General features: G+C 35.6%; 1 protein-coding gene across 3 annotated transcripts in view; it reads left to right on the top strand.

The window, feature by feature from the left end:
• The window catches only part of Prp5 (pre-mRNA processing factor 5), a 593,106-nt gene that overhangs the window by 479,587 nt on the left and 92,715 nt on the right, over positions 1 to 20,804 (top strand). For all 3 annotated transcript variants that reach the window (XM_090403381.1, XM_090403382.1, XM_090403383.1), the window contains exon 16: positions 2,387 to 2,549. In XM_090403381.1, the coding sequence (XP_090259507.1) occupies positions 2,387 to 2,549 (163 nt within the window). The remainder of the gene's footprint in view (positions 1 to 2,386; positions 2,550 to 20,804) is intronic.

Consider the following 20,804-nt stretch of genomic DNA (forward strand, 5'->3'; position numbering starts at 1 on the left):
AAGTATCTAAAGTTACTGACCTTCCTGATGACATTTCTTTCCAGCTCCAGATCTGTCTCCTGACTGCCATCCACTTTGCAACACATACTCTGTCTTACTTCTGCTCAGTCTCATACCTCTCTCTTCTGGTACTTTCCTCCAACTTTCCAGTTTAGCTGCCACTTCTCTTGATTCTGCACACAGCACGATGTGATCTGCATACAACATAGTCCAAGGTGCATCTTCTCTCACCACCTCCATCACAATATTAAACAGGAACGGACTTAACGCTGATCCTTGATGCAAGCCAACTGTCACTGGAAAACTTTCTGTCTCACCTAGGCAGGTCTGAACTCTTGTCTTCACATTTCTGTACATCTCCTGCACCAGCCTGACATATTTCTCCAGTACCTTCTTCTCCCTCAGACACCTCCAGACTTCTTGCCTTGGCACTCTATCATACGCTTTCTCCAGATCAATAAATACCAGATGTAGCTCCCTTTGCTTCTCTCGAAACTTTTCCATCATCTGTCATAACCCAAAGATAGCATCTGTCATCGATCAACCAGGCATGAAGCCAAATTGCTCCTTTGCAATCTCCACCTCCTTCATCAGTCTTCCATCAAGAACCCTCTCTAAGATTTTCATTGTGTGGGACATCAACTTTATTCCTCTGTAATTCTTAGTCTTGGGCATCCCCTTTACTCTTGTAGATGAGGACAAGAGTACTTTCTCTCCATTCCTCAGGTATATTTTCCTGTTGTTGACAAACTTTATTAACAGGTCCCACAGCAGGTCAATTCCCTCTTGTCCCAATGCCTTCCATGCCTCCACTGGGATCCTGTCAGGGCCCACTGATTTTCCATTCGTCATCCTCTTTATGGCTTTCTACACTTCCACTTTAACTAATGTTCTGCACCTTCCCCTCATAAGCCTCCCCATCTTCTCTATGAGTCCTTGCATTTTCTTCATTCAAAAGCCCTTCAAAGTATATTCTACATCTGTTTCTTATATCCACATCCCTCCCTAATACCCTTCCTCCAGAGTCTGATCTGCCTTACATGTACAATATCCTTTGATGCCTTATTTCTACATTTTGCCAATCGATAAATCTTTCTCTGTCCTTCCTTTGTTTCTAATTGATCATAAAGGTCTTGATATGCCACGGCCTTCGCCTGTGCAACAACTCTCTTGACTTCTAGCTTTTTCTCTCTGTACTTCCACTCTTGACTCATCCCACTTCTGCTTTGCCTTCCTCTTAGCCGTCACTACTTCTTGTACATTATTATTCCACCACCAACCCTCCATCTGCTCTCTAATCTTTCCGGTTGTTTCACCAAGCATCTCAATTGCACGGCCTAGAATTACTTTTGAATTATGTCTCCACCATTCTTGTACACTTTCTAATCCATCCAAAATCCTCTCTAAAATGGTTCCTCACACTCTCTTCTTTTAAGCGAAACCACTTAATTGTTTTCCTTCCATGACTTCCAAAGGTTCTTATCTTCAACTTTATTTTAAAGTCTACGGACAGCAGCCGGTGTTGCTGTGGCACTTGATCTGTTGGGATTACCTTACAATTTATTACTGCCTTAAGATGTTTTCTTCTAGTCAAAATGTAGTCAATCTGTGAACTATTGTTGCCACTTCTAAATGTTATCAAATGCTCTTCTCTCTTACAGAAAAAAGAGTTCACAATTGCTAGATCAAATGCTACTGCAAAGTCCAAAATCCTCTCTCCTTCCTGGTTCATCATTTCCACTCCATGGCCACCATGCACCCCGTCACAGTCCCTATTCTGTCTCCCTATGTGTCTGTTCAAGTCTCCTCTGACAATCACCATCACGTTTTCTTCCAATTCCCTCATTTCTTCATCTAACACGTTCCAGAATTCATCTTTCTCTTCTGCTGTACAGCCAACTTGTGGGCGTATACACAAAAGACAACAAGTTGCTCTTCTCCAAGACCCAGTTTCATTTGCATGATACTGTTGTTCCTCCTACCCACTTCCAGTACCTTCATTCTGCCACACACCACAATTCTGACACCATTTCTTCCCTCTTTATTCGCTCCAGAGTAGAACAATTTATACCTGTCTCTCTGATGATAACTGTACAACGTAGATGAAATATTTGAATTAAGCTAGTTCAGTTTATTTTCTAAATAAATGTGTTCTTTCCCATTACATTATCTTCATGATGCATACTTCAACTGATTTGTTCCATAAATAAGCCAATCCTGTCCTGTGCATCAGATACAATAAGCATGTCTTCTTTGCTTTGGTTCAAGCACTTACCATTAGAGTATTCCCTGCCCTTCTTTATCATCTGAGATAAAGAATATATAAATGTTATTATAATGCAAAAATGTACATATTTGGATAATGGCTGATTTGTTATTATTATAGGAGAACTGGAAGAGCAGGTAATAAAGGTTATGCTTATACATTTCTTACTCCTGACCAGACTCGTAATGCTGGGGATATTATTAAAGCTCTTGAATTGTCTGAAAACCCCATTCCTCCTGATCTTCAAAAGATGTGGGATGATTACAAAACAAAGACTGAATCTGTAAGTATTAATCTAATTATATTTTCTGTTTGTTCATTAAACAAAACAATTTTATTTTTAATTAAGACTTGTATTTAAAATGTCATTATATTGTGTGTATGTGCTCATGTACACACTAAATAAAATTTTATTAAACAACATTTAACGAATTTTAATTTATTAAATATTGTTTAGCCAAGTATCATTTATTTTTATTCATGTGTTGTAGGATAAATGCTAGTAGTGCTTTATGTTTTAATAGTAATGGAATTTTATTCCAAAATTCTGATATATTTCATCTAATTTAACAAGGACATCATCTCAAGGAGAAAGGCTGGTAACTACATTCCAAACATGAATAATAAGAATGGTCATGTGCTTACTAGCTCCTGTCTCAGTTGCAGCTGAGCTAACAGGATTACATTATTAGAGTTCAAAGGAACAATTGTGAAAGTTTATTCCAATTGGGTGTGTGTGGAGTGGGGGAGGGTAATAGTAATCATTTCCCAAACTTGGAGATTGGCATACATTCAGAGTGATTAATATTTGGACAATTCTGTAGCATTCCACATGTTTCAAGAAAAAGATGATCAGATTTGAACCTGCTGAAGTGAAGAATCTTTGTCTAGTTTTCCAGTGAACTTAGTGTCAGTAGTGTAAGAAGCAAGACCAGACTTTTTGAATTATAATCAAAGTGGAGTGACCAGTCTGTCTAAAGTAGCAAAGGTGACATGATCATGGTACTTAATAGACACCAGATAATGAGAGAAATAATGTATTCTTTGTAGGTGGGAAGAAAGAAGACATTTTCTGAGCTGGTTTGAAGAAGTTGTATAAATTGAATTTGCAAAGAAATCCGTCTAGTTTGCAGCCCAGCTCTGAAATTGTTTTCAATTCATGACAATGTATGAATTGAAACTGCTCAAACAATTCAACTCGGAAGTCTTTCAACATTCACACTATAACCCCAATCTTGTATCCAGTGACCTTCATCTTTTTCTTCACTCAAAGAGATTTTTAGCAGCTTAAACAATTCAACAGTTATAATGGTGTGAAGATGGCCATGATGGATTGAGTTGGAACACTGGTTGCAGATTACTTCAATGAGGGGAATAGAAAAAACTTGTCCTCTAACATGACAAATATTTCAAGATAGAAAGTGAACATATGGAGAAGCCGCTGAGAGCATGTGTAAGCTTGTGACAGTAAATAATATTGACAACATTTCCATGTAATTCATTTATGACAGATTGGATCATAGTTTCTGGATACATCTTGTACTAGATCAATTTCTCTACAGTCATTAGCAGTATCCCATGCCCTCTTATCTTGTCTGTCTCCTCCTAGAATAAACTGAACACATCACATTCTATTACTGTAACAGTATCTTCCTCTGTCATCCACAGGTCTCACTCTTATAATTTTAGGTTTAACTAAACCTACCAGTGCTAAACACTCCTTGCATTTATTCTAATGCTTCTGGCATTAATGCAATCATATAGCAGCTGACAGTCTCTCTCTCTCTCTCTCTCTCTCTCTCTCACACACACACACACACACACACACACACACACACACACACACACACACACACACATGTTTCATTACACTCACTTAATTTAATGTATACATTCAACCTTTCATACCACCACACAGACATATATCATCTAGTTTCCCTGACAGTTTACATTCACTCTTTCATCTTTCAGCACTTGGAGAAAAATTCATCTTTTGTGTACAGATCATTTTGACCACAATTGTCATCCCATACATCCGCATACCATTTCTTGTATACTGACTTATTTGCAAGCATAGTTCTCATCTCATGACCATAGAGCTGCATCCTTTAATCTGTAATTAGAACTTTGGGTTTTTTTAGTACAACTTGTTGTTTACACATTTGGTTGAGAAATTTGTTTATTTAAGCATTAAGCATCCTTAAGAGTCAAAGCTGGATAAATTAAGCCCACTTTATCTTTTAAGGAGTGTGGAAAATTGACTAGGACTTCTGACCTAATATCCAGTTCTCACCTTCTTGAGGTACACCCTGTTAGTGTCTGTCGATACTGAATGGATGGGATGGCAATTTAGGATTTAGTCAAGCTAATTGATTCTTATTGGCTTCAGCCATAATTCAAAATGTTGGTACAACATGACAGAATTTCGTGCTGGCTAAGGTACTGTCTCATTGAACAAGGCACCTTGTTGTTTATGTCAGAGAACAGGACAAACAGCGAATAGTCACCTACTGGAACCAATCTTGGAACAAATCTAAACAACAGCAGAATTCAAGATTGGCACCATCAATGTAATAAGCATCAATGGAAAAGAAATTAAACCAGAAGAATTGGATAAGTACCAGACTGACATGTTACCAAAACAAAGAAGACAAAAACAGGTGAGATCTTTCTAAGCAACAAATTTAATATGTTATATTCAGGCAATAACAATCAGGAACAAAGAGTAATAGCTATATTAATCAATACTGAATATTAGGCTAATCTTTTTAAGTGGTAAGCAATATTAAGTAGAGTGATGTGGGCAAATATTAGAATGGAGAACTCAACAATCAGATTTATTTGTGCTCATGGTCTCACAGAAGTTTCTACTAAGAAAAAATAGGAATTTTAGAGGCATTAGAGAAGACAGCTGACACAGTGAAAAAGGAAAAGTATGTCCTTGTTGGAGATCAAACAGTACAGTAGGAAATGATTATAAGACACACAGAAATCTGCTTGTACTTGAACCTCTAAGGTTCTTTGCTGCACATACCAAGTTTTTCCATTCCTTTCTGTCTTGAGTCATTTCATTTCACTTCCCGTCTGGTTGGCTGAGTGGTTAGTGTATCCACTCTCCAGCCAAAAGGCTGCAGGTTCGAATCCGCCATGGGCATGGATGTTTGTGATTGTTGGTGGAAATACTAGTGGTGGTGGTGGATAGTAGATGGCATTGGTGTATTTGGTGAACTGAGTGGTTGAGACAAAGAGTTGTAGAGTATGTGCCCTCCCTCAATGAGTCTTTGGACTCCCTGGAGGTGTTGTGTAATAATAATAATTTCAGTTCTGGATTCACATCTCAACTAAGTCTTTTTAGATATTATTCTCCCAACTCATTCATGCTCTACCTCTGGGTTGCTTTTCATCAGGCTTCATCTTGAATACTTTTTTAGCCATTCTTTCCACTTGTCCAAATCATCTCAATGGTTTGGACACATGGAAAGAATCTCATCAACTAGAAGTGGGATCTGTAGAGTTCATATAGTTCTTGGTTATATCTTCTCCATTCACCTGTTATGTTATCTCTTATAGGTTGATAGACTTTTCTGAGGATTTTATTTTCAATGATCTGCAACACTTTTCCATCTTGGTCTGTTATGCTCTAGGTTTCTGCTCCATATAAAACAATAGGTCTAATGATTGTGTATTTCTGTTTTAACTCTGCTTGATAGAATTTTGGAAGATAATAAGTGATGTAGTGAATGGTAAGATCTATTGGAGGAATGTATTCTAGCTTTTATTTCTGTACTAATTTTATTATCTCAGGTAATCAATGTTCCAAGATATTTGAAGTCAGTGACACTTTTAAATTTCAGGTTATCAATGGTAAAATGGTCATTTTCCCCTTGATTATGATTTCTGCATAAATTTAAATATTCGGTTTTATCCTGGTCGATTTGTAATCCTAGTTTTTGAGTTTTCTAAAGGTGTTCTAATGTCTTCGGCATTTTCTCCAACAAGGCATATATTATTTGCATATCCTAATATTACTGTTCTGTTTATGTTATCTTTTACAATTCCTCGAATGCATTTTTCTAATGCTAAATTAAAAAGGATGGGTGAAAGGGCATCTCCTTGTTTCAATCTTGTCTTAATATCAAAAGGTTCAGATCTAATTCCTTTAGTCAATACCATGCTTGGCTGTCATTGCAGATTTTGATTAAGTGTATTATCTTATGAGGTAATACATTTCATACTAGTTCGTCTAATATTCCCCAAAGGCGTTCTCTATGAATGCTATCATATGCTCTTCTAAAGTCTGCAAATAAATTATGGACCTGCAGATTGTATTCCCATTTTTTTTTCTAGTCTCTAAGTGTAAACATTTGGTCAACTGTTGACCTATTTCTTCAGAATGCTGCGTAATATTCATCATTATTTTCTTCAGCATAAGGTAAGATTCTTTTTAGTATAATAGATAAAATTTTGTAGCCTACTGACAGTAGCGATATTCCTCTGTAATTTTCACGTTCATTTTTGTTTCCCTTTTTATATAGTGAATTGGTTAGCGATTCTTTTTCCCATATTGAATTTACCATCTTATATATATGAGTGGTTAATTCACTAACCCCATATTTTAATGAGTTCTGGTGCCTTGTTGTCTTTGAGCTGCTTTATACTCTGCTCATTAAATTATACCTTCAGCTAGTGAAGGTTTAATTATTTCTGGGTGACAAGTATGATAAATATTCTGTTTGAAAGACAGTAGGTTCATCACAATTTAGGAGTTTGTTAAAGTACTCTTTCCACCTGTTTGCTATTTTATCTCTAGTGGTTGGTATTTGTCAATTGCTAATGTTTTGATTACTGTTGTTTTCATATGTGGGCTTGTTTTTTAGTTTTTAGCTTCATGAAAAATTTTCTGGAATTATTTATTGTAAAGTATTTCTGGATTTCTTCAATCTGTTCATAAAAAAATTTTATTTTCTGTTGTCTTATTATTTTATTGGCTTCCTTGCTGCTCTCTTTGTATCTCAGAATGGCTCAAGTACCAGTTGATGATAAATGCTTCTTTTTTTTTCTTTTTCTTTACTTCCAATTCACATTCTTCATTGAACTATTTTTTTATGCTGTATTTTACTTTGAATTCCAATTGAGTTTTCTGCTGCTACTTCTGTGCTATCCTTGATATGATTTCAGATGTTTTCAATATTTTCATCCTCTGCCAGCTGCATATTTTTCAATGTCTGTTTTTATTCACATTCATATTTTATTCTCTCTTCAGTTTTAACTAGTTTGTTATATTGTATCTCAGTTAATTTATGTGTGATGAATAATGTTTACTGTTTATTTTAACCTTAAGAATAGCACCAGTTAGAAAATGGTCACTATGACATTGTTCCTCTCAAGCTCTGGATATTCTGAATACAATTCCTGTCTTTTACCAATTATGATATGGTCTATCATATCATATCTATTTGATTAAATGTATGCCCATCAGGAGATTTCCATAAAGAATGAAATTGAATTTTATATTGAAAAGAAGGTTGTGTTAGAAAGCTTAAAACGAAGTTGAGCAACTTCCAAGGTGAACTATAAGTTCTAATACACAAACATTATTTAAGAAAGAAAAGAAGGAGTTTGAGCACAAGACACAAACATTGGAGATTCATTGCTAAACCCTGAAAAACAATTGATTCATCCATAAAGGCATGTAGTGAGATTGTCTGCAAGGATAGAAAAATCAGAACTCCATGGTGGACTAAGGAAATTAAAGAGTTAGTCAAGGAAAGGAAGAAAGCTATTGAACGTTTCTGGCAAGTAAATCAGCTTGTGCTCGTTGAGAATACAGAGAAAAATGTAAGAAGCAAAGCACTGTAGAAAACTAACTACAATGAAAGTCATATGAAGACTTTGGTCGGAACATAGAAAATACATATCAGGAAGGTGGGCAAAATAAGTCTGCTTGTGCTATTAGAGAATACAGATAAAAATGTAAGAAAGTGAAGCACTGTGTAAAACTCGCTAAACAAATGTCATGGTAAGAATAACCATAGTATTCAACACTAAATATCAGGATAATCTTCTTGAATGGCAGGCAATATCAAGTAGAGTGATGTGAGCAAATATCAAATTGGGAACTGGACAATGAGACTTATTTGTGCTTATGATCCCACAGAACGTTCTACCAAGGAGAAGGGATTTTCTGAGGCATTAGAGAAGGCAGCTAGCTCAATGAAAAAAGAAAAAGTTGGTCCTTGTTGAAGATCTAAACAGCAGAGTAGGAAATGATTACCAGTCTTACAGAAATGTTTTGGAGAAATTATGAAAAAAGTGCAAAACTAATAATAACAATAAATGCCTGTTGGATTTCTGTTCCAGACATGAATTAAGTTATTACTAACACCATGTTCCAATATAAAAATGTGCCACAAATTCACATGGAGAGAAGATGAAAGAAATAAGAAAAGTCTCATTGACTATGTTATTGTTGATAGTGATGTTTTCCCACTGGTTCAGGATACAAGAAAATACAGAGGATTTGATATGGGAAGTGATCACTATTTAGTTTTCAGCATAATGCAGGATAAAATTGAATTTCATATTGAAAAGAAGAGTGTATAAGAAAGTTTTAAATGAACCAAGGTTGAGTAGCTTTCAAAGGTAAACCTTAGACTGAAATGCGCAAATATTATTAAAGAAAAAATTAAAAAGTTTGAAAACAAGAACTAAACCTTAGAGATTCATTGACAAATCTTGAAGAAAACATTGATTGATTCAGCCAGAGAGGCATGTGGTAAGGTCTGTGAGCTTGGTTGGGTTTTTTATAGTTTATTATAGTTTATTTGGCACAAAAACATCAAAGGTTATACTGTGCTATACTAAAGGTTACAACATTAGCATTTACAGAAAATTGTAAACGATAGGAAAATCAGAACTTCATGGTGGACTCAGGAAGTTAAAGAGGCAGTAAAAGAAAAGAAGAAAGCATATCAAAAGTTCCTGGCAAGTAAATCAGCTTGTGCTCTTAGAGAATACAGAGAAAAATGTAAGAAAGCGAAGCACTGTGTAAAACAAAAGTCATGGGAAGACTTTGGTAAGAACATAGAAAATAAATATCAGTAAGATGGCATATTTAAAGAATATTTATTCTAAAGGCTATTAAATAATCTTAGAAATGAAGAAAAGATATAGGTCTCCCTCTCCCTCACTTTAAGCGATTAATTGGTTCTATGAAATAATCGCGTAAAGTGAGTTGGCATGGGTGAAATAAGGATAGGAATTTCTTCAGAAGGATAAAAAAAAAAATTTAATGAATGAATTATTTAAACTTATAAACAAAACACACAAATTTCATTGTTTCGTCGAGATTGAACACTTGCTGAGGCAAATAACCATGTTCCTGAATTACACTTAGAAATTTTGCTGAAAAGTTCTCAGCAGCAACATCAGCTCCCGCAGCCTCCCCAGTCAGTTTGAGATTATGGAATCCATGTCATACCTTGAAACGTTCAAACCACCCATCACTTGCAGCAAAAGATTGCACTTTAGGATCAGGATCTATAGCATTCAAATCATCAAACAAACTTTTCACTTTATCCTGGATAATCAAGGTGGATAACGGAACAGCACGTTGATTTTCATCTTCAATCCATTGAGCCAACATCCTTTCCAATTTCTCCATAATTGGTGCCCTTATCTGTGTTATCTTAGTTGTCTACATTCTCTTCACAATTTTACAACTTTCTTTTATTTTCTCTGCTTGATTTCATATCATTCTTAATGTTGATTCTGAAATTTCTGTAGCTCTGACCATGTGGACTGTGCGCTCATTATGTTCATACCTCTTTATAACTTCTAATTTTTCCTCCAGTGTTGTAGCTTTTCTCTATTTTTTTAGTCTTGGAAGTATTTTGATCATAATTACCTTAATGTAATTTTTCCATAATGTTTGCTTTGCAGAAGACTCCAACAGCGGAGCTTACTAGTTCTACACCTTCTGTGAGACTGACATGCAGCACAATGCTGCCTTTTCAAAATGGTGTGTGCACAAAGTCACGTGACCATGCACAGGGTGACTGCGAAATTTCTACAGTTTGTGATTTTTTTAATTAACTTTTCAAAATTGCGTTAGAGCAAAAATGCGTAAAGTGAGATCACGTATAACGAGGGATACCTGTATTGTAAAAGGAATTAGAGATGATAAAGGTGACATGAAAACTGGAGATAAATGTATTCTAGATGTCTTGAGTAATTACTTTGAAAGACTGATAAATGAAGCAAGCCATGTCCACATCATTGTAGAAAACTCCCAACAGGAATGCAGTGGCCTACGTATTCATACTTGAAGTAAACAAAGTCATCAAAATCCTGAAATGTGTTAAGGCAGCTGGAGTAGATGAAATTCAATCGGAAATGCTCAAATATGGAAATATAAAAGTTTTACAATGACTGCATTGCATAATTCAGAACACCTGGTCAGAGGGTCGAATTCCAGATGATTGAAGCACAGCTCTCATGGTTCCCATATACAAAAAAGGGAAATAAAACTGAATGTGAGAATTACTGGGGTATTTCCCTCCTGTGTTCCTGGTAAGATTTGTGCAAGGGAGACTTGGTGAAGAATAAGCTGGATTCAGGCCAAATAGAGGTTTTCAGGATCAGATTTTTTTACTTTAAGACAAATAGTTGAAAAAAAAAAAATTTAAGTTTTGTTGATCTGGAAAAGGCATATGACAGGGGGCCAAGAGGAAAGCTCTTCAGAACACTACAGTTATATGGTGTAAATGGGACATTACAGGGGTAGTTCCATAAGTTTCTGGTCTGACTAACTTTTAGAGGTGATAGAAAGAAAACAGCTGTGTCACTTTTCAAATAATCTCCATTCAACACACTCTTCATATCTTTGAATTAACATTTCTATGCATTTGAAAAAATAGTCTGTACTTTTTGTCTGCAAAATGGCCTAAAACTGCATCTTTCACATCATTGTCATCTGCAAATTTTTTTCCTCAAAGGTCTTTCTTCAGTTTCGAGAAGAGGTAGTAGTCACTGGGTGCTAAATCTGGGCTGTTTGCTGGGTGTTCAATCTCCTGGAAGCCACACTCCTTCACTGTAGCCTTGCAACAATAGCCGTATGGACTGGAACACTGTTGTTAAGCAGGCGAACACCATGACTCAGCATTCCTCATCTCTTCTCCTTTATGGTGTCATGCAGTTTGTGCAGGAGTGAAGCATAATTTTTGCATTCAAAGTGGTATTTCTTTCTTGAAGTCAATCAAGAGAATTCTCTAGCAATCCCAAAAGATTGTTGCCATGATTTTCTTGGTGGACTTAGTGACCTTGGCTTTTCTTGGTGGTTCTTCATCTGGTTTGCCTGCATCATGAATTCCCTTGACAAAACTCTAAAATCTTGCATGAACAGGTCACACAATACTCCTTCTGAATTGAAGAGAGAAGTTGGGGCATCCACCTTGCACTGACCTTGTCATGTGAAGCGTCTCGTGAATGATGCAAAAAAAACTGTTATAGAAAGTCCCAACCTTTCTGAGATTTCTTTCAGCTTCAGCCATCTGTTATTGAGCAGTTCCTCCTCAACAAGAGAGACATTTCCTCAGTCATCACTTCCACAGGCCAACCATGAGGATCATCTTCGATGCTTTCTCTTCCTAGAAGAAACTGTTTATTCCATTCTTTCATGGTGGAATATGAAGGAGAAGCTTCCCCATAAACACCATCCAATCACTGTCTGATAGCACTTGGAGAAAGCCCTTCTTTGGTGAAAAATTTTTTCACCATGCCACGCTCAAATTTTAACATTAATTAGTGTGCTGCTTGTTAGTCATACGAGTGCCTCCGATTGAATGATGCAGGTAGAGAGTTCAAGCTGGTACACTAACCTACCCATAGATGGTGCTATCTGACATGCATAGCATTTTAAAATTGGTGTGAATTTTGTATGTAAGGCTGGAGATTTTTGGAACCTGCCTCATATATCAAGCAATATATAGTCTCTATTTAAGCTGTAAGTTAGCAGTTAGACTTGAAAGAGATACAAGAACATTGTTTGAGGTAAAATCAGATGTGTGACAAGGGTGCACATTATTTCCAATGTTATTCATTATCTATATGAATCACATTATGAAGTGAAGTGGTATTAAATCTGATAATAAAATTGATTATGTTAATCTTAGCTCTTTACTTTATGCAAATAATTTTATACTTCTGAATAAATCCAGTACAAGTCTGCAAGATTCCCTGACTAAACTGAATTACTGTTGTAATCAGTTTGGTGAACTTAAACACTCTCCTTTTTGTTGATGATCAAATAATAATTACAAATTCTGACAATTACTTTCAGAAAGATATTTTAAATTTAAATGAAATAGTCAAAGATTATGGAATGATAATATCAACAGAAAAATCAAAAACAATATCCTTTAAAGGACAAGATCCAATAAGAACTAAATAGTAATAGATAACAAGATTTTAGAAGAGGTGAATTCATTCAGCTACCTAGGATGTATGATTACATATGAAAATGAAAAAAATATAAACCTAAAAATTGCAATATATTTAAAAATAACAGGTGTAATTAACTCTATATTTAAACCAAACCTAGTTCAAAAACAAATAAGATTAAAAGTATACAATACATTAGCCCTACCAGTCCTATTGTATCGAAATAAAATCTGAACAATAAAACAAAATGACAAACAAAGATGAATAACAGCTGAAATAAATTTTATGAGAAAAACTGTAAAGTATACTCTCTTCAATCACAAAAGAAATGAAGAAATCATGAAAAAATTAAACCAGGAATCAGTAATAGAAAAAAAAATATATATATATATAAGCATGAATGGATGGAATATGTTGAAAGAATGAAAACAGAAAGATTCAAAACAAGTATTAAATTATAAACCGTTAGGAAAAAGAAAACCCAGGACGTCCTCGATTCAACGATGACTTTGAAAGTTTATTTTTCACTTGGTTAGAGTATAATAAAATTAGTTTAATCCTTTATCCAAGTGTGAGCAAACAAAGTTTGCGCCTGAAGTATCTTCAGGACTAGGGTAAGGTGATACAACAACCAGGGCAACTCGTTGCAAAGGTGGAGAAAGCTACCAACACTCCTATCTCAGTATCTCCTATAATGCAAAACACATCTCCATGCGGATATGTCTAATGTTATGCATTAAGGGAAGGGCCACTACCCAGACTAGTTTCGACCTTTATTGAGGTCTCTTCAGTGGGAGCCAGGCCCTAGTGGAGATACCAGGCAGAAGCATTAGCAGATCATTTAAGTGACCATGATCAGCAGATCATGGTCACTTAAACAGAATGGGAGAAGAAAGATTAGTAAAACAAATGTTCTTTGCCAGTTTGACAGGGAAAAGACCCAGAGAAGACCAAGATGTAGATGAATTGATACAGCTCCCACTGAAGAGACCTCAATAAAGGTCGAAACTAGTCTGGGTAGTGGCCCTTCCCTTAATGCATAACATTAGACATATCCGCATGGAGATGTGTTTTGCATTATAGGAGATACTGAGATAGGAGTGTTGGTAGCTTTCTCCACCTTTGCAACGAGTTGCCCTGGTTGTTGTATCACCTTACCCTAGTCCTGAAGATACTTCAGGCGCAAACTTTGTTTGCTCACACTTGGATAAAGGATTAAACTAATTTTATTATACAACGATGACTTCTGAGGCTGGAACAGGCCACTCGAGGCCTAAATCCTTGAAAGCGTGATGATTATGATAAATTTGTTAAGAAAATCAGCAATAAGTCAAAGACTGGGCAGAAACATTGAAAATATCATCTGCATTCTGCATGGAGAACGTATAGAACAAGTAAAAAATTTCAGCTACTTAGGCATGATTTTTAATGAAGATGATAAATTAAATATGGAAATAGACAACAGAATCAACAGTAGGTAAGACAGCTACTTAGGCACGATTTTTAATGAAGATGATAAATTAAATATGGAAAAAGACAACAGTAGGTAAGAAGTCAACTGAATAAATTTATATGGAATAAGAGAGAAATTAGTGAAACCAATTATAATTTATGGATCTGAGAGCTGGGTCCAAAATAAAACACTTGACCAAACACTTGAGACTGCAGATAAGAGAGTCCTGAGAAAGATTAGGGTGTGAAAAGATGGTGTCAATGGCAGTATCACATTAAAAATGAGGATGTTAGGAAAGAACTTGCCATTGTTAACATTCAGGAATGTGTTAGTAGAACTAATCTTATGATCACTTAAACAGAATGGGAGAAGAAAGATTAGTAAAACAAATGTTCTTTGCCAGTTTGACAGGGAAAAGACCCAGAGGAAGACCAAGATGTAGATGAATTGATACAGTAAAAAGCATCTTAAAAGACAGAAATATAAGATCTGATAATATTGCAATCTTGACAGGTAACAGATTAATTTGGAGCAAAATTGTTGATCAGAAGTTAGTAATGGTGCAACTTTTACATAGTACTATCATAATTATCCTGTACACCTCCTGAGTATACATATCAAGAATTTGATGATGAGAGGACATGAACAGAATTACAAGAATTGTGGAAAGAAACAAAATATACAGTAATAGAATAAGCAAAACAGAATCTAAGTAAAGCAACAAGAAACAAAGGATGTAAATGGCTGCCGGAATAAGCTATTCAAATAGCAGAAGAAAAATGAAACTTCAGGGAAACAAAGAAAGGGTTAGACGATTTACTGCATGTTTCCACAGATGGAATAGGAAAGATAAAGAAAATCATCTAAACAAATGATGCAAGGAAATTGAAATAACATAACAGGTGGAATAAGTGATCTGTTTAAAAAGATAAATGAAGTTACAGAGAAGTTCATCTCTAGATTAGGAATTAGTAAAAAACAATTTTGGAAAAAGTTGGATAGAAGAGGAAGTGAAGAAAAGATGGGAAGAGTATGTAGGGGATTTGTAGAAGAAAGATACTAATATCGGAGTGAAATGGAAACGAGAATTTGTTGAGGAACCCATGATAATGAAAAGTGAAGTGATATTAGCAATGGAACAGCTGTCAAAAAGGAAAAGCTGATGGAGTCTCAGTGGAATTATTGAGAGCAGCTGGTGATGAAGTATATTAATTGAACTTGATCAACAATTTTGGAAGAAAATATACTACCTGGAGATTGGAAAACATCATCCTGATTCAAAAAAAAATCGATTCCAGAGATTATGAGGATTACAAAACCATTGCTTTAATTTCACATGTAAGTAAAGTTATGCTGAAAGTGATCTAAAAAAAGGCTGGAACTATATATGATTAGGAGAAATGCCAGAATAACAGGTAGGCTTTAATAGAGGTAGAGGAACTAGAGACATGGTAGCAAACGTGAGATAGATTATGGAAAGAATAAGAGAATTTCAGTTTTTATAATTGAGAAAACAGATATTCATCTGTTTTATCGATTATAAAAAAGCTTTTAATTTGTGTAGATCACAACAGACTGTGGAACATGGTGAAATCAATGGGAATACCTGAGCATGGGCAACATAAAGAACTTACCAACTGACAGATTCTATCGTTGATGACATTAACCCTCTTGGTTTGTTATGAAAGTGGTATTTTAAAATGAAAATAGAGACAATGCAGTTTTGTTTGGAGACAAAAAAAAATGCAAATATCTAACAAGTAATAGTAAAAGTAAGCAAAAATGAATTAATCTTCTACACCACCACCATCCTCTTTCTTCTGTGTATTGAATAATATATTTATTCCTGCTGAATTTTTCACTATTTCTGATAAGTGAATGGAAACAGAAAGAATGATTTCAGAATGTGTGGAGAAATACACTGCTTGGAAAGAAGTCAATGGGCAAGGTGTATTGTACCATATAGCGTGTCACATGTTTGTAGCTGGTGTTGTGTCATCTTTTCTTAATAACTTTGATATCTATGCTCTCTATGTTTATTTGCCCCTTGGTGTCACATGGTACTATCTAAGTGCAAAGGGAATTGCCCTGGGGTAGAGCCAAAATCTAAATGCAACAAAGCTTCTGAGGTTCTTCTCATAAAATCCTAAGACATTTATTTGTTATCGCTGCGCCACTTAGGACAATTCGTTTAAAGGAGAAAATCTTAAACAAGAAGTGAATATCCAGCTGCACCTCACTGACTAACAACCGTGCAATCGTTACCGTAGACACGCTACTCAAATCTCCCGCTTAGGTTCGCATATTTAGCAAGTGGTGCATCAGATAGTACTAACAAACAACTGAATCAGAGTAAACAAAAGCAAAAGATATATTTAACATACTAACATATATACAGTTCATGGAAGTCTGGGAAAGATCATTTCTAAACTATAAATTTATGTGCTATCATAATTATCAAATATGAACAATAAATTCTCATAACTCACATAGGATTAACAATAGAGCTGTTCTATATTTACTTCGCACATAAGATCCTCATAACTCTCTTAATTAAAACCTAGTAAACATACATTATCACCTTGTATTCACACATCCTAAGGTTATCACTCTTTAAAATACACTTGTCTACTTTCACAACTTATAATTTGCTACAGTCCTAAATTTTATCTTTGTGAAGTCCTTAGATCTTGATTCACATATCATTCATTTACGCTATTTAACAATAAAATTTCATGATACTGTATTATAGTTATCTCCTGTGCTTGTTCCTCTCTTTACTCGTCGACTGGAATTGTGGCCTAAAACCTTCTAACCCCTTTGTTTCCCCGCTTAGGTTCATATGCTACTATTTTTGCAGGCAGTGCATCAGATTCTATCATACAGAAAACGCAAATTCTTAAAATATAACATGGATTTATTATGACACACACACATAATTTACAACTCATATGACTTGGACCCTCAAATTGATTTCTTCGTGATGGGATTAGTATCTGGGATTCCTCGATCATATGCAGGCCCATTCATTTCAGTCGGTGATGCCTTCTTTTCAATAGGATTCTTGGGCCAAAGTCACTCTTTCGCACGTGTTGCCTTTTTACCTAGATTCTGAGGCCTCTTCGCAGACTACTCTTTTCTTCCGGAGTAATGTGATCTTCCTTTTCCTTCTGCCAGGCATCAGAGCAGAAGGAAAAGGAAGTTTTGGTGTGTGAAGCCCACATCAGGAAAAAGCCACGTTGGGGGGTCCTAACTATTTTATACCCCCCCCCCCCCCAGCAGTAGGCCTGATTCATTAGCTATGCCAGTCCTGATCCTGGATAAAATTTTGGGGATTGAGATGGTGCCGTACTTCCCCATAAAAGGAGTCTCACAGCCGTTATATCATCATATGCTATATGTATTATGCATTTAAGTCCCATAATGCATAGCATTATACATACCCATAAGGATATGTGCTTTGCTTTATGGGATACTAAAGCAAGTTATATGACGTCAGCTTCCATGTACGAGTTGCCCCAGTCCTGATTATATTTCAGGTGCAAACTTTGTTTGCTTACGCTCGGATAAGTATTAAACCAAGTACAGGTAACCCCCATATAACGCAGATGTTAGGTTCCATAGAAATGCCATGCTTTGCAAGACTCAGATCACATAGAAATCGTTATTTTTATTTAATTCAGGTAATTCATGTAAGGTAAAAAAACATATAGACCATGAAACAAATACATAGCATAAACTTATAAAAATTACAAATCGTACAAACTTCATTCCACATAATGCATAAATGTTTTAGGCAAAATAAAATAAAGTGCATATTTTAATCATCATCACTCTCTTCAAAACAGACATTTCATAGGTGTTCTTTATTTACGATTGGCCAGACATTGTCATCACTTGAAATCTCTTGGACATCATTTACATAATTCTCGTTGCATACTTTGGCTGGTTTAGTTATGAAGAAGTCAATAAGACCTTGCTTACCACTAGGCTGCAAGTTTTTATTAAGTTCATAAAATGGAGCTAAACAAATATCCAATTGTTTTGTGAATTTTCCAGGGCATTCCATTGAGGAATTATCTGTAAAATAATTTCCTAAATTTCTTGCCAAGTCAAATCCTTCTGATAATTTCTTTAACGGATTCATCACAATCAGAATCTTTGGCAGAACTTTCCCCACCATTTGGTTCGACGTCATCTATGACGACGAACAAACTTGTTCGTCGTCATATTCTTGATATATACCTTTATGTAATGTACAGGATACTATGATACTTCTACATAAGCTTACATTTTTATTCCAAAGTAATGTTATTTATCAAGTCTCCAGTCTTCTCACAACTAATATTTCAATTTTCTGAAGCATTACTAACTGCATCAATCCTCCTAGATCCTTTCCATCCTCATTTTTAGGTTTAATGGAATGAAAACAGCACAGTTAACCTTCTTATTCATGAATTTTTATATTCATTTATAAAAAATTATATTGGCATGATACAGTACCATTTAATCTTAGAGTATTACCATGAATTTATTAATTTTGCTAAATTTATGTACTGTACATATAAAAAATCATATCCTCATCTGAGGACATCATGCACTAATGCCAACTGACTACAGTCATATTTCTATGGAAATGAATTAGACTAAGGAATTTATTTTCATTGAAAGACATTACAAGTATGACAAAACAGATTATAAACAATTTATATTTTGCTGAAGCACTGCATCAATGATCAAAATTTGGATTACTTAGTACATACAAAAAAGTAGAACAATTAGAATTTGCAATAGAGCTATGTAAATCAAGAACAGTCTTATTCTCTTTGCCTCATTTTGTATGGAAAGACTGAAAACATTCTGGACAGATTGGAACCTCACATCTATCACAGATGTATCTTGTTTTACTATTGCATTGTACATCTCTGCAACGATTGGCATTAGCACCTGTTGTTTCTTTGGGAAGTGTCCACCGCCATCAAAACATTTCTCATGTGGCACGGAGTGAGTTTTGCATTTCTTTAGTGTTGGTGGTGTCTGACTTGAAGGGCGTCCTCGTTTCTTTGTACCTAGCTGTGCTAAACCTTGATATATCAAAGCACTTGCCACTCTTGATTTGAATTACAACAAATCCAATTTTTCTTTTTCTTCCCATTTCCAAATGATCTGTGCATTACAAACAAGTATGTTCAACATATGGTAAAAAATTCTCATATACCATTGTTTGTTCCTGGTATCATTTCAATACAAAGCCACAAGAGAGTCCATAAGGTCCACTCCACCCATATGTTTGTTATAAACAGCTATGCTGCGAGGTAGTGGAATTTCAACATAATTTTTTTTATTTCTGGCTGATCCTCTGAAATCCACTGACAGGCTCCTTTCCTAAGTAGTTAGATACCACATGTAGTGTTGAGTTATCAACCCATCTAGTGGCAGTAATGCCATCAGAGGATGTGGTAACTGACATATTTCCTCGTCCCATCCTCTGCAAATCCTTCATTTTTCAGTTTCTTGTCAGCACCTTGAAGTCTATTTCTTCTGCATGTACCCATATAATAAATATCATCTTTAGTTTCTTAATTAGGGGGACTTGCGAAGAAGTTGTCTGCATATACCTTGAAGTTCTTACCAGCAAGATCATGACAAAACCTAAGTACTACATTTTTACTTGCACTGAATGAGTCTGAATTTTGTCTTCCAGGATCTGCACCTACATAAATATCAAAACAATATACATAGCCTGAAATGCCTGCCCTCACCCACATTTTGAAACCCCATTTTTTGGCTTCTTAGGTAAGTATTGTTTGAGTTGTGAACGTCCCTTGAATGGAATCATCATCTCATCTACACTCTGAAATTCTTCTGGGCTAACAGCAGCATGGAATGTTTCATGAAACTTTTGCAGCACTCGTCTTATACATATTGCTTTGTCTTTATTGTTGGTGGGTATTGTGTCTGAATCAACAAAATGCAAATATCGCCTTGTGTCCTCCCATCTGTTCACTGACATAGCATCAGCTATAACATCCATGCACAGGCCATGTTCAGAAGACCAATACTGCCTTACATGTGGGTATTTTATGTAGGTCATGACAAGTACAATTCCAAGGTAAATTTTGAGTTCAGTCACAGTAAGCGCTAAATTATCTTTGTCTTTATGGCATGCATACAGATTAGTGTGTTTCACAATTTCATCCATCAATTCAGCTGTTTCCAATTGATTTCCATCAGTTGGAAACAGCTGTGAAAAATAATCTACAGGGCTCTCTCCATGAATATTTACTTGGTGTTTTCCTCTAAACTGTGGTTCAGTACCACCAAAGGGATTATCTTTCTCACTAAATCACGCTGGTTGTCTCTGCAATGGCATGTGACCAGCAACAGCTGTATTTTGCACACTAGCTGGACTTTGAACATTGTGAGTCTGACCAATAGAGGGAAGGACACTGAACATCACTGTCTTCACTTGAACTGTCGCTCTCTGTAGGATCGTTTTGTGGCTGCTGGTATGTAGGATCATCATCAGAATCACTCAGCTCCAAACCATCTTCAGATTCCTCCAACAGTTTTTCAATCTCCTTTTCAGTAAATCTCTTGTGGTAATAGGCCTTTTTTATGCCTGATGGACCTGGCTTGTGGTTA

Source organism: Typopeltis vanoorti, chromosome 14 (genome assembly GCF_054136105.1).
Source record: "Typopeltis vanoorti isolate ZY-2024b chromosome 14, IOZ_Tvanoo_1.0, whole genome shotgun sequence".
In the NCBI taxonomy this organism is placed as follows: Eukaryota; Metazoa; Arthropoda; class Arachnida; order Uropygi; family Thelyphonidae; genus Typopeltis; species Typopeltis vanoorti.